This window comes from Microcaecilia unicolor, unplaced genomic scaffold (genome assembly GCF_901765095.1).
Source record: "Microcaecilia unicolor unplaced genomic scaffold, aMicUni1.1, whole genome shotgun sequence".
NCBI classification, from domain to species: Eukaryota; Metazoa; Chordata; class Amphibia; order Gymnophiona; family Siphonopidae; genus Microcaecilia; species Microcaecilia unicolor.
In genome coordinates, this window is record NW_021963447.1 from 27,639 (window position 1) to 41,531 (window position 13,893).

At 44.7% G+C, this 13,893-nt stretch overlaps 1 protein-coding gene across 1 annotated transcript in view; it reads left to right on the forward strand.

Moving 5' to 3' along the window:
* LOC115459329 (ATP-dependent DNA helicase DDX11-like) overlaps positions 1 to 13,893 on the forward strand; it is a gene marked incomplete at its 5' end in the record, with an annotated part of 77,502 nt that overhangs the window by 24,151 nt on the left and 39,458 nt on the right. Inside the window, one exon of the mRNA XM_030189169.1 lies at positions 9,245 to 9,388. Coding sequence (XP_030045029.1) covers positions 9,245 to 9,388 — 144 coding nt within the window. The remainder of the gene's footprint in view (positions 1 to 9,244; positions 9,389 to 13,893) is intronic.

Here is a 13,893-nt window from a genome sequence, read left to right on the forward strand (position 1 = left end):
GTTGAACTATAGATAAGCAGCCTGTGGCCTATTGAGTTTGTTGCCTCTATTAAGTTTTGGTAAATGAGATAAAAGATATGCATTAATTCTTGTTACTGAGGAAAGGAAAGAAGGTCCAGTGGCTCATTTCTATTTTATGTGACACTTTGATTTTACTTTTAAGAAATGTAAGCAGTATTGAGGTAAGTACATCCATTGTTTATTTCAGCATCTTTTATTGGACAATGATCTATAGATTCACCAGTTCCTGGAAAAAAAATGCATTACAGTCTTCTACATCCATTAACCCTGCCAGAAGCTTGGTTTTACTGCATGCCTTCTGCACTACTCTAGGCTAGGTCAAATCAGTAGCATGTAACTTGCATCCCTACTGGGATCTGAACACAAATCTCCACTTTTTATAGTAACTTTCTTCAGTCCAGAAGTGTAATACAGTACAGCAAAACCATGGAGAGCAACACTTAAGTTTATTTTCAAAATAATAGAACTGTGCCAGACTTAGCACTTCTTGCTGACCTCTGACACTCATTAGACCTCAGCAAGATAGATTATGGGAGGAGGGCAAAGAGTTATGAGTTTCATTGTACATGGTAGTCTCTTCAGGGTCGATATTCAAAATGATTTAATAGGAAAAGAGGCCCCCTGCCCAGTTAAATTGTGCTGGCCAGTCCAGGGGTGGATATTCAGCAACACTTAACTGAACAGTGCCGCTGAATATCTACTCTGACAACCGCTGCACTCTGATTGATGCCGGCTTATTCTGAGGGTAGAGCTGAGAGTTTTGCAGGCACTGACAGTACTCAGTGCTGATTCTAACTGGGCATATTGAACCACATAAATGAGTCTTAATTTGCTTCATTAGCTATGTGAGTATGACAGTGAATATTAGCTGTACCCAGATAGCTTCCAGGCGCTGGCTAAGACTTGGGTATTCAGTGCTGGTGCCCAGGTACGGACTGGCACTGAATAGCTAGCTGGGTCTAATTTAGCCAGCGGTGGTCGGCATTTAAAGAAACACTGACCGCTGCTGGCTGAATAATGTTCCCTTTATTAACACATTTATATTCTGCACAGAATAGAAAAGTACATAATCATGGCAGAATATGAAGACATTACAGGACTAAAAAGCATCATGATCTAATTTAGACAAAATCATTGCTTGTAGAACTCATTTAAAAATCATCTTGCGTGTTGCACATGGAAAGACTTCTGTGGATAGGACAAGTGTACATTCCAAAAAAGATTTTTGGGCCTCTGGGGTGCTTATTTGAGTACCTTATCAGTACATGTGTTTTCCTCAATGTTAAATGATTTGGAAATATGAGTATTGCACGTTCTTTTGAGAAACCAAGACAGGATCTTGAGTAGTCTCCCAAGAGGGAAGGCTTATATTTTGTTTGGTGGAAGTGAGTTGGGTGGGTAGAGACTTTACAACTCAACAAATTTAAGTCTGTTCTACATTGTTTAGTTTATTGTTGTTCGATATATGACATACATTTCTGTAATACTTGACTTGCTGAATATACTTGTACCTAATAAAGATATTTTTCTTAAAATCATCCTGCAGAAAGATGGATTTAAGTTTGTGAAGTGTCTTCAGTTTTAAAAAGCATCTTTAACAGAGTGAATATGGGATTTAAAAGACAATGCAGAATCGAGGATGACACCAAGACTACAAGTCTGAGAAAAGACATTAATGCCTACCCAACACAAGCATATCATAGCAGGAATGTCAGAGTTGGCAAGCTGCCAACTACCATAAGTTCAGTCTTAGCGATGTTAATAGCAAGCTTATTAGACAGCCAGTAGATCACAACCTGAATGATGTTTTGCAACCTAAAAATGACATCTGATGAGTGAATAATTGGAAAGAAAAACTGAATTTCCATTACGTAGCTTCCCACTATTCCAGAGCCTGTGGGAATGTTGTGTCCATCAACCAGCTGGTGGAGATAGAGAACTGAAAACTGAGCTGAGACATCTCTCTCTTGGTATCCAGTCCAGCTGCTCAGTATTTTCTATCTCCAGCAGGTGGATGGACACACTTTTCAGCCTTTGGTTCTGAATGATTAGCTCCTGGTTCAGTTAGCCAATTGGTCTCCAGTTGAACTTTGCAGATGGCTTGAGTCTGCAGAGTCATATCTGGAGGTGTGGAAAATATTTATTTAGAGTTCTACAGAGGTCTTCAGATCCCTATTTCTGGTGCCCTGCAAATTTACTTCTTCCCTCCCTTCATCTCTCCCCTGTTTCCTGTGGAGCTCTCCTTTTCTAGCACAACAATCTTTAAAAAAAAGAAAGAAGTTTACCAGAGACTGTGGGACAGAGTATCAGTTCTGATTCTTTCTCATCTGGGGTAAGAATTGTGGAAACTGTGAGCTTGGGGGCAGCAGCCTGTAGTGGTGATTAAAGTTTGACTCAAAACTGTTTGGAAGGCTGCAAGTTCTACATGGTGTAGGGGATGGATCCTGACTCACTGCTTGGGACTGTGTTGTGCTTTCCTTGTGCCAGCCGGGGTGAATTGCAACTCCCGCACAGGCAGTTAAGCAATATTCATGCTGTGAGACCCACTGGCTGGTGTGGAAGCATTGCAGTGCGTGCAAGCTGGGAATCCCGCAGGACATGGGGGAAATAGTCGGTGATATCACGTCTTTGGATTTGCTGCAGCATCCAAATATACTGGGAACTTCGGGCTTTCTGGCAGGGCCATTGCACAGTTTGATGCAGGAGAATGTCAGAACGGGCGCCATTTGTTGGAGCCAGCAGGCAGTGAGGAACAACCTCTGATCACACACAGAGCACAGCCACCATTTTACAACCTCAGGGCCTGACAGAGCATTCAGCTGCATTGGGATCTTTGTTTTCTCCTGAGTTTATATTGCTCTTACACCAGGCCTATTTACTTAAGCAAGGACAATCAGAGTTGCTGCAAGGTGCTTCACTTCACTGCCCCTCCAGCTCCTAAGAGATCTCATAGCTTCATCTGTCCACTCCTGGAGGTCTGTCTGTGCTTCTCCCTCCTTATCTGATGTGGCCTCGGTCTATTCAGAGGAGCCATCATTAGAGGAAGGAGTGCTTCTTCTTGAGATGAGGGATGGCCTGAAAATACTGAGGTTGTTTCATAAAGAGTTGCTCAGTACTTTTATTTCTGAGGCATTGGTGCTTGCCATTGAAGACCTTCTGTTTCGGTGTCAGGAGGTCCATCTTCGTCGATCGTGAGTGGGCTTTAGAGGTACTTCTACAACCTTCCCAATGCATCCAGACATTCAAGACCTGATTATAGCAGAATGGGTTTCACTGGACACTGGGCTGACAGTGGGGAGAACCATGGCTCACCTCTACTCATTGGTTCCAGAGGAGAGAGAGAAATTGCAGTTTCCCAGGGTGGAGACCCTTGTTATGGCAATGACTAAGAAGACTATCTTGCAGTTTGAAGGGGACATTGCCCTAAATGAGCTACAGGATGGGAAGCTAGAAGGCTCACTGAAATAAGTCTTTGAAGTGGCCTCTTTGGTCCTTCATGACAGTGTGCTGCTCGTTCATGGCTAGAGCATTCATGAAGTGGCATCATCAGTCTGCAGCACAAGAAGGGTGCCATGATTCCCAACTGGAATTGGGGTTGGTCTACTTGGCAGATGCTGTTTGACATGTTAACACAGTCAAACAGTACATCTTTGGCTATCATAGCACTTCAGCAACTCTGGTTGCGACTTTGAGAAGCGGATGCACCATCAGTCACATCTAGTTAAAATGCCCTTCCAGGGCAAGTGGCTGTTTAAAGAAAATCTCATTAACTTGGTGAAAGAACTGGGGGAAACTAAGCTACAGTGGTTACCAGACAATAAGCCGAAAGCATCTGGCTGTCCATCTTCAGGGGGCTCTTGAGCTTGATTTTGAGATGCAGATGGTAACAACCTGGTTGTCGGCAATATGTCAGAAGTCTCGCTTTCAGGCACGCCAATCTTCCTTTCATGTGGACAGGCAGTCCTCTCAGTCAGCTAGAGCACCCAATGCCTTCCGAGCTTTGCAGTGATGCAACTCTGGCCCACTGTTGTCTTCTTTAGGTGGGAGGATGCCTTCAGTTTCAGGAGGTGTGGGCCAAAATCATGTCAGACCAGTGGGTTCTGGATATTCTTACTGAAGGTTACAAGTTGGAGTTCTCCCGCCTTGTCGCTCCTCTCTTCTTGAAGTCTCCTTGTTGAAAGGGAACCAAGTCATTTGAGGTTCAGGCCACTGTTGATTCCTTGCTGGCACTCTGGGACATTGTTCCAGTTCCCAAGACCGAAAAGGGACAAGGCAGATACTCTGTCTACTTCATTGTCGCAAAGAAGGAAGGCACCTTTTATCCAGTCTTAGATCTCAAAGGTCTAAACCACTGCCTTTGAGTGTCCTGCTTTTGCATGGAAACACTAAGAACAGTCATAGCCTCAGTTTAAGCGGGAGAATTTCTCATCACCCTCTAAGGAGGCATACTTGCATATACCCATATGGCTGCTGCATCAGAAGTTTTTGTGTTTTACAGGGCTGGGCTGTCATTTCCAGTTCAGGGCTTTGCCCTTGGGTCTCGCCCACGGCACCAAGAATATTTACCAAGATTATGATGGTGGCAGTTGCCTTCTTTTGGATCCAGGGAATCAGAGTTCACCTGTATTGAGACAGCTGGCTCATTCATGCGTCCTATTTGGACAGAGTGATGGTGATGGACAAAGTTGTCCATCTCTGCAGTTGTTGGGTTGGGTGATCATTTTCGAAAAGAGCAGATTAACCCCATTGCAGGTGCTGGAGTGGATCTTCCTCACAGATCACAGGAGATTGAAGCTGGTTCAACAGATTTGTCTTCTCCTCAGTCAAGGCAGGCCCAGGTTCTGGGACTATGTCCAGGTTCTTGTGTCAATGGAAATGTTGCCATGTGCAAGGGCTCATATGTGGCTATTATAGGAGTCTCTTCTCACCCACTGGTCTCCGGTGTCACAGAAGTATGTCCTTCAACTTCTGTGGACGCTGGTGCTTGGTGGTGGTTGTCGCCTAGGAGTCTGACTGTTGGAACTCCCTTTCTGATAACACAGTGGGAGGTGGTGACCACTGATGCCAGTAAATCAGGTTGGGGAGCTCATTCTAAATTCTATTTAGCACAGGACACACCTGGTTGGAGCAGGAGTATCTGGTTGATAAATTGTTTAAAGCTCAGGGCAGTGCAGAATGCCTTCCACAAATTTGTTTCTTTTCTGGGGGGTGCCATGGTCCGAGTTTTTTCTGACAGTGCAACGGTGGTGGCTTATATCAACAAGCAAGGCGGGACTCGCAGCCGTCCGATGGTGGTAGAGGCAGCCTCCCTCATAAGTTGAGTAGAGAAAAAAAATCTCAGCTTGTCGGCAGCTCACATCGCTGGGTCCTTTAATGTGGAGATGGACTTTCTCAGCAGGCACTCCTTGGACCCATAAAAATGGAAACAATCCAACCAGGGTTTTCAGCTGATAGTGGATCAATGGGGCTCTCCGCTTCTGGACTTGATGACAACGAAGAGGAATACCAAAGTGCCCAAGTTCTTCAGCCATTGGAAAGAACTGGGTTCTTTCAATGGAATCAATGATCATAGGATATGAGCAATCGCTTTTTCACCTACCTTATCAAAGGTATCTTAGAGATGGTCGAAAATGGGTCCAAAAGTGGTGATGTTGGATGTAGTAGATAGGGAGGGTAATACATTGTGGATCTTTTACAAAAAAAATAAATACTGAAGTGCTGTAGTGTGCAAAACATTAACAGCAGGATCAACTTATTGGTCCTGGGAGAAGGAGTTCCAGCCACTGTAGCCTAGAAAAATGGAGCGGCATTTTAGAAAGGCTGCACAAGCCTGACTATGGACATCCTGACATGGATCTCTTTAATCAGAAAAAGATCTGCCTTAGGAGATCCTCTTCTAAAATAAATGCATGGGCATCCCTGCAGTGACATTTCTAAGAGGAGCACCTATTTTGCAAATCCAAATGGTGAAAATGCAGACGCCAACCACACAAGCACCTGGATTTATGAGGTTCAGCACTGCCGTGTGTATGTGGGATTTGCACCACAGACATGACAGTGCCAAACGCTGCACACCTGCAGCATCACCTCCGACCCCTTCTTCTCTGCATCACCAAACCGTTCACTAGCAAGAGTACAGAGCCTCCCCCCGCCAGCTCCGAGATGTCCCTATGTGTGGGCACAAACCCAAGTGGCAGCCTTCCCATCCCACAGGCCCACTCCCCGGACTTCACAGGATCCCTGGTGACTAGTGGGGCAGGAGGAATGCCCAATTATTCCCGCCCTGTGTCCTCCTGCCCATTAAAATGGCCACAAAGGTCTTTAGCAGTTATATCACAATATTACTGCTAGGAAGTCAAGCTTCTCTATATGGCCATTTTCCCCATATATGGATGTAGGAAAGGTTGCCACATGTGGGGCTTGTGCCCACATGGGATTTTCCCTGCTAAGGGGAAGTCCAGGGGTATCTAAGTGCTTTGGGGGGGGGGGGGTAGCCTTGTGATGGAACAGGGCTGTCTCGGTGCTGGTGGGAAGGGGTTCCTGTGATGGAATCGGTGTGCCTCTATGCTAGGATGTGCTTTTTTCTGGAGGGGGGGAGGATGGAGAGAAGCTTTGGCATTGCAGGACCTAAACGTAGGGATTTACTACTGCCCTTTAAGCAGCCACTTAAATCTGCTTTGGAGTATGTCTAGATTCCAGTATTTGGGATTTCCATTGCATACGTTCATTCCCTGTTTGAAATAGGGAATGCACATCTGTCTTGTCCAGCTCAGACCACTCTCTCTCTCTCTGCCCTCCCAACACCCTATTGCCATCTGGTCATACTTGGCTTCCAGCTGTCTATAATGCCCATGTTCTAAAATGGCATTTAAATGTCTGGGTTTCTCCAGATGTTTAAATGCTGCCTTTTACACGTTTAGATGCTTTAAAAACAAGGGCCTTAGAGAGAAATATAGCAATTAGATAGAAGGGCAAGACAGTTTAAAAGGTGGAATTCCTTACCCTTCCATATCCTCAAAATGCCCCTACCCTCCAAATCTACCCCACTTGCTGCTGGTGAAAGATTAGAATAACAAGCTGTGCAGGATACTAGTTATTATGGGCAAAATGTAAGGAGATCAAACCTAAGATAGGGAGCAGTGTGCGCCATGAAATTTAAAGGTTGAGAAGCACCTCTGTACTATAATATCCAGATTTACTGTAGGCATAGTTTCCAAAATATTAGCCCCCCAATAATCAGCCCACGATGGTTGTTTTAAATGCCAACTGCTGCAACCAAAAAAAAAAATTTGGGGATATTCAGAGGCAGTACCAGATAGTAACTGCAGCTGAATATCCAGATACTGCTTGAGTGATTAACACTATCTGGAAAGTGGCACTGAATATCTCCGCTACCCAAATAACTGTTCTTCACCCTCTCTGCTAGGGGACATGTACCCCTGACTGGCAGCAGATATTTGTAACATGGGAAAGCGTGTTTGTATTTGTAGTTAGTTGTATATAAAAACTACCCATTCCGTACCCTGTAACATGCCATGCATCCTATGGCATCTACTTGTGTATGTGATTTACAGCGTAAATATTGCTGTTTGCACTTATAGCTAGCTGTTGTGCAGCCCTTCTAAAATGATCCCTATAGGTGAGAATATTTTCCCAGAATTTCTGTATTTTAGTACCTTGCCAAATCATATGAACGGAGGGGCATTTTCGATATGACATCTAAGTCCGACTTTGGATGTTTTGCAAAAAACGTCCGAAATCTGAATATGGGGAAAAAAGGTCATTTTCAAAAAGAAAAATGTCTGTCTTTTTTTTTTTTCCGAAAATACTGTTTTGAACAAGGTTTTTTGATTTGGACATTTTATTTTTTGGTCCATTTAAAAAAAAAAAAAAAATGTCCAAGTGTAAAATGCACAAAATCAAGCCATTGGAATGTAGGAGGAGCCAGCATTTTTAGTAAGCTGGTCCCCGACATACCAGGAAAGCAATAGGGCACCCAAGGGGGCACTTCATTGGACTTTATAAAATGCTCCCAGTTACACATCTCACCGTTCCTCCCTTATCTGCTGTGCCCCCCAAAACGCCCAATAGTACACCCAACTGTACACCACTACTATAGCCCTTACGGGTGAAGGGGGCACCTATATGTGGGTACAGTGGGTTTCTGGTGAGTTTTGGAGGGCTCACACGTTCCTCCACAAGTGTAACAGGTAGGGGGAGGTATGGGCCTGGGTCCACCTGTCTGCAGTGCACTGCACCCACCACTAGACTACTCCAGGGACCTGCATGCTGTTCTAATGGACCTGAGTATTACATCTGAGGCTGGCAAGTAATGTTTTAAATCACATTTTTTGTGAGTGGGAAGGGGGTTAGTAACCACTGGGGGTGTAAGGGGAGGTCACCCCTGATTCCTTCCAGTAGTCATCTGGTTGTTTAGGGCATCATTTTGTGCCTTATTCGTTATAAAAACATGTCTAGCTCAAAACGTCTTGGTTTTAGACCGCTTTTCAATATATTTCACAATTGTAGACATCTCTTCGGAGAGGAGTATTACAAGTTCGTTTTGCCTTTTAATATATATTTTATATATACCTTTTTGAAGAGAGGAGACCTAAGAGGATTGTGTCTCGTTAGTTCCCTTGGAGTACACATTCCGAGTTACATCTACCAAGGTTGCAAAGACCCCTGAGGCAGGCCTTTTGGCCGAAACACGGCCGTGTCGGGTCATTTTCATGTACATTGTTATTTTTTAATTTTTAATTTTTAAGTGAATAAATATACAAGTGTTCGTATCCTCATCCATTCTCCTCACTTTTTGTTTTATATCATTTACCGCATGGCCATTTCTTAAAAAAAAAAAAAGCCTTTTACCCACTGCGGTAAAAGGGGGCCTCAGTGTACATTAAAAACATGCGCTGATGCTAGTGCAGGCCCCCTTTTACTGCAGCTTAGTAAAAGGACCCCTCCATTTGGACTTTGCCTCTTCTTTAGCTTTCAAGGAAGAAAGAAGTGTAAGTGCTCTCTGAAAATTACTGTAATGCAGGATCTGAGATTGATTTGCTTCCTGCAGGGTCTGCATCAGAAGGTCTGTAGAGAGATATTTGACTGCTTGTTTTCTTAACTTTGTATTTGGCATATAATGTTGTTGGTGATATGCTCTTTGGTAGAGTAATGAGTGACAGAATTTTTCTTAGTTCTCTTTTTTGCCTCTGCCATTCCTAAGCTGCTCTCACACTTGAGAACCTGCTAGAGGAAACTGAGGAAACTGGACAACTTCGCATGGCATCTCCTCTGATGCAAATTGAAGGATTTCTTTCTGCTCTGACCAGTGCAAATCAGGATGGGAGAGTGATCCTCAACAGACAAGGTACTGAACTCACTGAGACAAGAAAGGATACTTTGAGCGCTGAAACAAGACTTGGCATGAGGTTTTTATAGGACCCTTCTCAGACAGATATAGAAAAGACATACCCAAGTAAAATAAGGACATATACATTTAATATTGGAATGTAAATGAAATATAGCTTTCCTCTAGAAATAACAGAATGCAGATTGAGTACATAAGCATCTTTTCTCATAAGAGCTTATCATCATAAATTTGCCCGAGCCTTTCCCATTGGCAGAAAGCATACTCTTGTCTTTGAAACAGACTGTGGTAAATTACAATGCAGAGGTCTTATATTATTAACAATTACTGAGTCAAGTTCGGCTGACACAATGTCTGACTTAACTTAAATGTTGGTTCTGGCATTTAATCTGGATACAGCAATAAAAACAAAGGAAGGGGGTACACTATTGAAGTTCCAAACCAGTGGTTTATTAAAAGCAGTCGAAAAAGGACTCGACAGTCTGCGTTTCGGTACACAATGTGCCTGCTTCAGGAGTCAATTATATTAACACTAAAAAATATAAACATACAAATCAAAAATATAATAAAACTGATTTAAAATACTATATATATATATAGTATTTTAAATACTATGTGTTATATATAACATTATATATAAAGCAGGCAGTTAATATAAATAAAAAAGAAATGAACATGAAAAAATTACAAAATGGGTATGCAGGTAAAAACATACAAGTATATATAGAAAATAATAATAAATTATTCCCATATATAAATATTTATCATATAGAATTATATAAATATACTTGTTAATAAGTCAGGATGTAGGTGACATGTACAATGAATAAACAGTAAAAGTTTTCACGTCTAAAAAGGGATATTTAACACATATATAGAACATATCAGCCAACAACAGTAAAGCAAATACACTGGAGCTGAACAATCCAATACAACAGCGTCTGTATAAGACAGAAATTAAATCACCAGAAGGTACTGACATGGCGACTATAAACATATTGCTAATGGGGCAACAGAAATAAAAATAAAAACGAGACTGCTACATAAAATATTTATCTCAGATCTGAGATAGGGATTAAAAAATAAGATGAAAAATATATAACAGCAACTAATGTATACAGATGAGGAACCAGGAACATTTTGTAAAAAATGGTTTAAAAAACATTTTAGAAAAAAGAGAGCTCTAACAAGCACTAGTTACAATGGCTGCCCAAAATATACTAAGCACTAATAAATTGAAAGAATGTGAGCAAAATATACAAACAATCCAGATTCTCTGAGGACAAGCAGGCTGCTTGTTCTCACGATTGGGTCGTTGTCCGCGACGGTCCAGGAGACTGGCAAATCTCTAAGCAAACAAAAACTTTCTAGAACGCACCGGTGAGCGGGCAGAGCGAACCGCGCGAACGGCTTCCCACGGCGCGAGCGTGCCCTCAGTTCTTTTTCATTGGTGTCTGGAGTGACACGGTGTTCCGCTGTGTTCATTTTTGGCCGAGGAGACTTCTTCTAGTGTTACCGCTTCCCTTTTTCTTATTTTTTCTTATTCATTTTTGTGTTTTCACAGAATTTAAAAAAAAAAAAAATTTAATTTTCCCTTTATTTCTTTAGTTTTTTCCACTAAAGTTCAAGTTTCCTTCTTTTTTCGTCACGGCCGCCTTTTAGGCGGCTCAGACGGGTTTTATTTTCCTTTTTTGTGCCTTTTTAATTGGCGCAATTGCATCATTTAATTTCGCAGCCGCCGTTTTTCCGTCCATGTCATCGAGGACACCCAGCGGCTTCAAGCGTTGTACTCGTTGCAACCGGATCATCTTGGGTACCGACCCCCACGCATGGTGTCTCCAGTGCCTTGGGCCCAATCATTTGCCAGCTGCTTGTAAGCTGGGCTCTTTAATGAAAAAATGGATCCAAGTGTCTCTGGAGGCTCAACGGAAAAAACTTTTTGCGGATCGGTCTGATCCTTCGACATCAGCATCGGTACCGAGGTCTGCGGCGTCGACGTCAAGGGAAGCATCGACTTTGAGAGCGCAGGTAATGGCTGCCGAATGACCATATTGCACTGGGAGCAGCAAGGCATCGAGTGGGTCTCCACCTGTCTCGAGACCTACTGCTATGCAGGGTCCCTGGGATCGACCTTCATTGGACCCCGCCCTGAGAAGGCGTGAGGATTCCAAGTCCTCCTCTTCGGTAGGCTAAGAAGCACCGTCATCGATCTCCTTCCATGCGCAGTACCGAGAGCTCTGGGGAACCAAGGGATTCGGCACCCGAGAAGCGTCGGCACTGAGAGGACACCTCACCCTCTATACAGGAGGTGCTGATGTGTCGGTCTTCTGGCAGCCTGGTACCGGCTCTCGAGCCCCCTCAGATTCTGTCACCAATTCCTGCGCCGGCCCCTCAGCCTTTTCCGATGGAAGCTCTCGACGAGCGCATCAAGGCCCTTCTTCCAGAGCTTCTGGAGGGATTGCTGCGCCTGTCTACCTCGGTGCCAGGGGTGCTTGCACCTTCTGCATCGTCTGTTGAAGCGGCATCTGGTCCTTCGCCTGTGGTGAGGTCCCTGTCCTCGGTGCCGCTTGCGGCATTGGCGTCGGCTGCCACCTGGGTTGATTCTCCGGCGGCGGCGGAGGAAGCTTCGCCGCAGTCCAGGCAGGGGTCAACTTCTTGACATCCCCCTCAAGGTCGTCGTTCCTCGACGTCGAGACAGTCTCGGGTTTGGGCTGCTCTTAGAGAGCTTTTCTCCGATACTGATGATGAGCGCTCCTGGGAGGAAGAGGAAGATCCCAGATACTTTTCTGAAGAAGAGTCATATGGGGTCCCCTCTGATCCTACTCCGCCAATTGAAAGAAGGATGTCTCCGCCTGAGAGTCTTTCTTTTTTCTCCTTTGTTCGGGAAATGTCTAAGGATATTCCCTTCCCTATGGAGGTTGCGGATGAGCCCAGGGCCGAGATGCTCGAGGTCTTGGATTATCCTTCTCCACCTACAGAGGTTGCAACAGTTCCCTTGCATAACACACTCAGGGAAATTCTTATGCGAAACTGGACGTTCCCTCTCTCTAATCCAGTGGTCCCCAGAAAAGCTGAGTCCCAGTACAGAGTCCATGGAGAACCGGTAATGGTGAAGTCTCAACTACCTCACGATTCCATGGTGGTGGATTCTGCTCTCAGAAGAGCCAAGAGTACTAGGGATTATGCCTCGGCGCCCCCAGGCAGAGAGTCTAGGACCTTGGATTCTTTTTGGAGAAAGACGTATCAGGCCACTGTGCTCACAGCCAAGATTCAAACATACCAGCTTTACACGAGCATCCACTTGCGGAACTCGGTGAGGCAACTGACCAGTTTGGTCGAAGCACTTTCTCCGGAGCTGGCCGAACCTTTTCACCAGGTGGTCAGGCAGCAGAAGGCGTATCGCAAATTCCTGGCCAGGGGTACTTTCGACACTTTTGATGTGGCATCCCGAGTAGTTGCTCAAGGTATAGTGATGCGCAGACTCTTATGGTTGCGCGTCTCTGACCTAGATCATAAGACCCAGCAGTGAATGGCGGATGTTCCTTGCCGGGGGGATAACCTTTTTGGCGAAAAAGTAGAGGATATGGTCGATCAGATCAAGAAGCATCATGATGCTATGGATTCTCTCTCCCGCCGGACGTCTTCTGCTACCACCGCCTCATCTAGGAGGTTTTTTGGATGGAAGAGGAGTGCTCCCTATTCCTATAATAGGCGTAGGTACACTTCTGCTTCTCGGCAGCCTGTCCAGGCTCAGTCCCAGCGCGCTCGTTCCCATCAACGTTGTGCGCTTAAGGCCTTCGGCTCCCCAGCAAAAGCAAGGGACGAGCTTTTGACTGGCTCCAGTGCAGCATAGCCTCAGAAAAAGTGTCCATGCCGGACGGCTTGCCGGTGGGAGGGAGGTTGATATATTTTCACCAAAGGTGGCCTCTCATAACCTCCGACAGGTGGGTTCTTCAAATAGTCTGGTTAGGATACACCCTCAATCTGATATCCAAACCTCCAAATTGCCCACTGGGAGCTCATTCTTAGAGCTCCCAGCACAGGCAGGTACTTGTACAGGAACTCTCCACCCTTCTAAAGGCCAATGCGTTCGAACCCGTTTCACCAGGGCAAGAAGGGCTGGGATTCTATTCCAGGTACTTCCTTGTGCAAAAGAAAACAGAGGGGATGCGTCCCATCCTGGACCTAAGGGCCCTGAACAAATTCCTAGTCCGAGAAAAGTTCAGGATGTTTTCCCTGGGCACCCTTCTTCCCATGATTCAGGAAAACGATTGGCTATGCTCTCTAGACTTAAAGGACACCTATACTCACATCTCGGTGCTCCCAAGTCACAGGAAGTACCTCCGATTTCGACTGGGAACTCAGCATTTTCAGTACTGTGTACTACCCTTTGGTCTAGCATCTGCGCCCAGGGTCTTTACAAAGTGCTTGGCAGTTGTCGCAGCATCGCTACGCAGACTGGGAGTGCATGTGTTTCCTTATCTCGACGATTGGCTGGTGAAGAG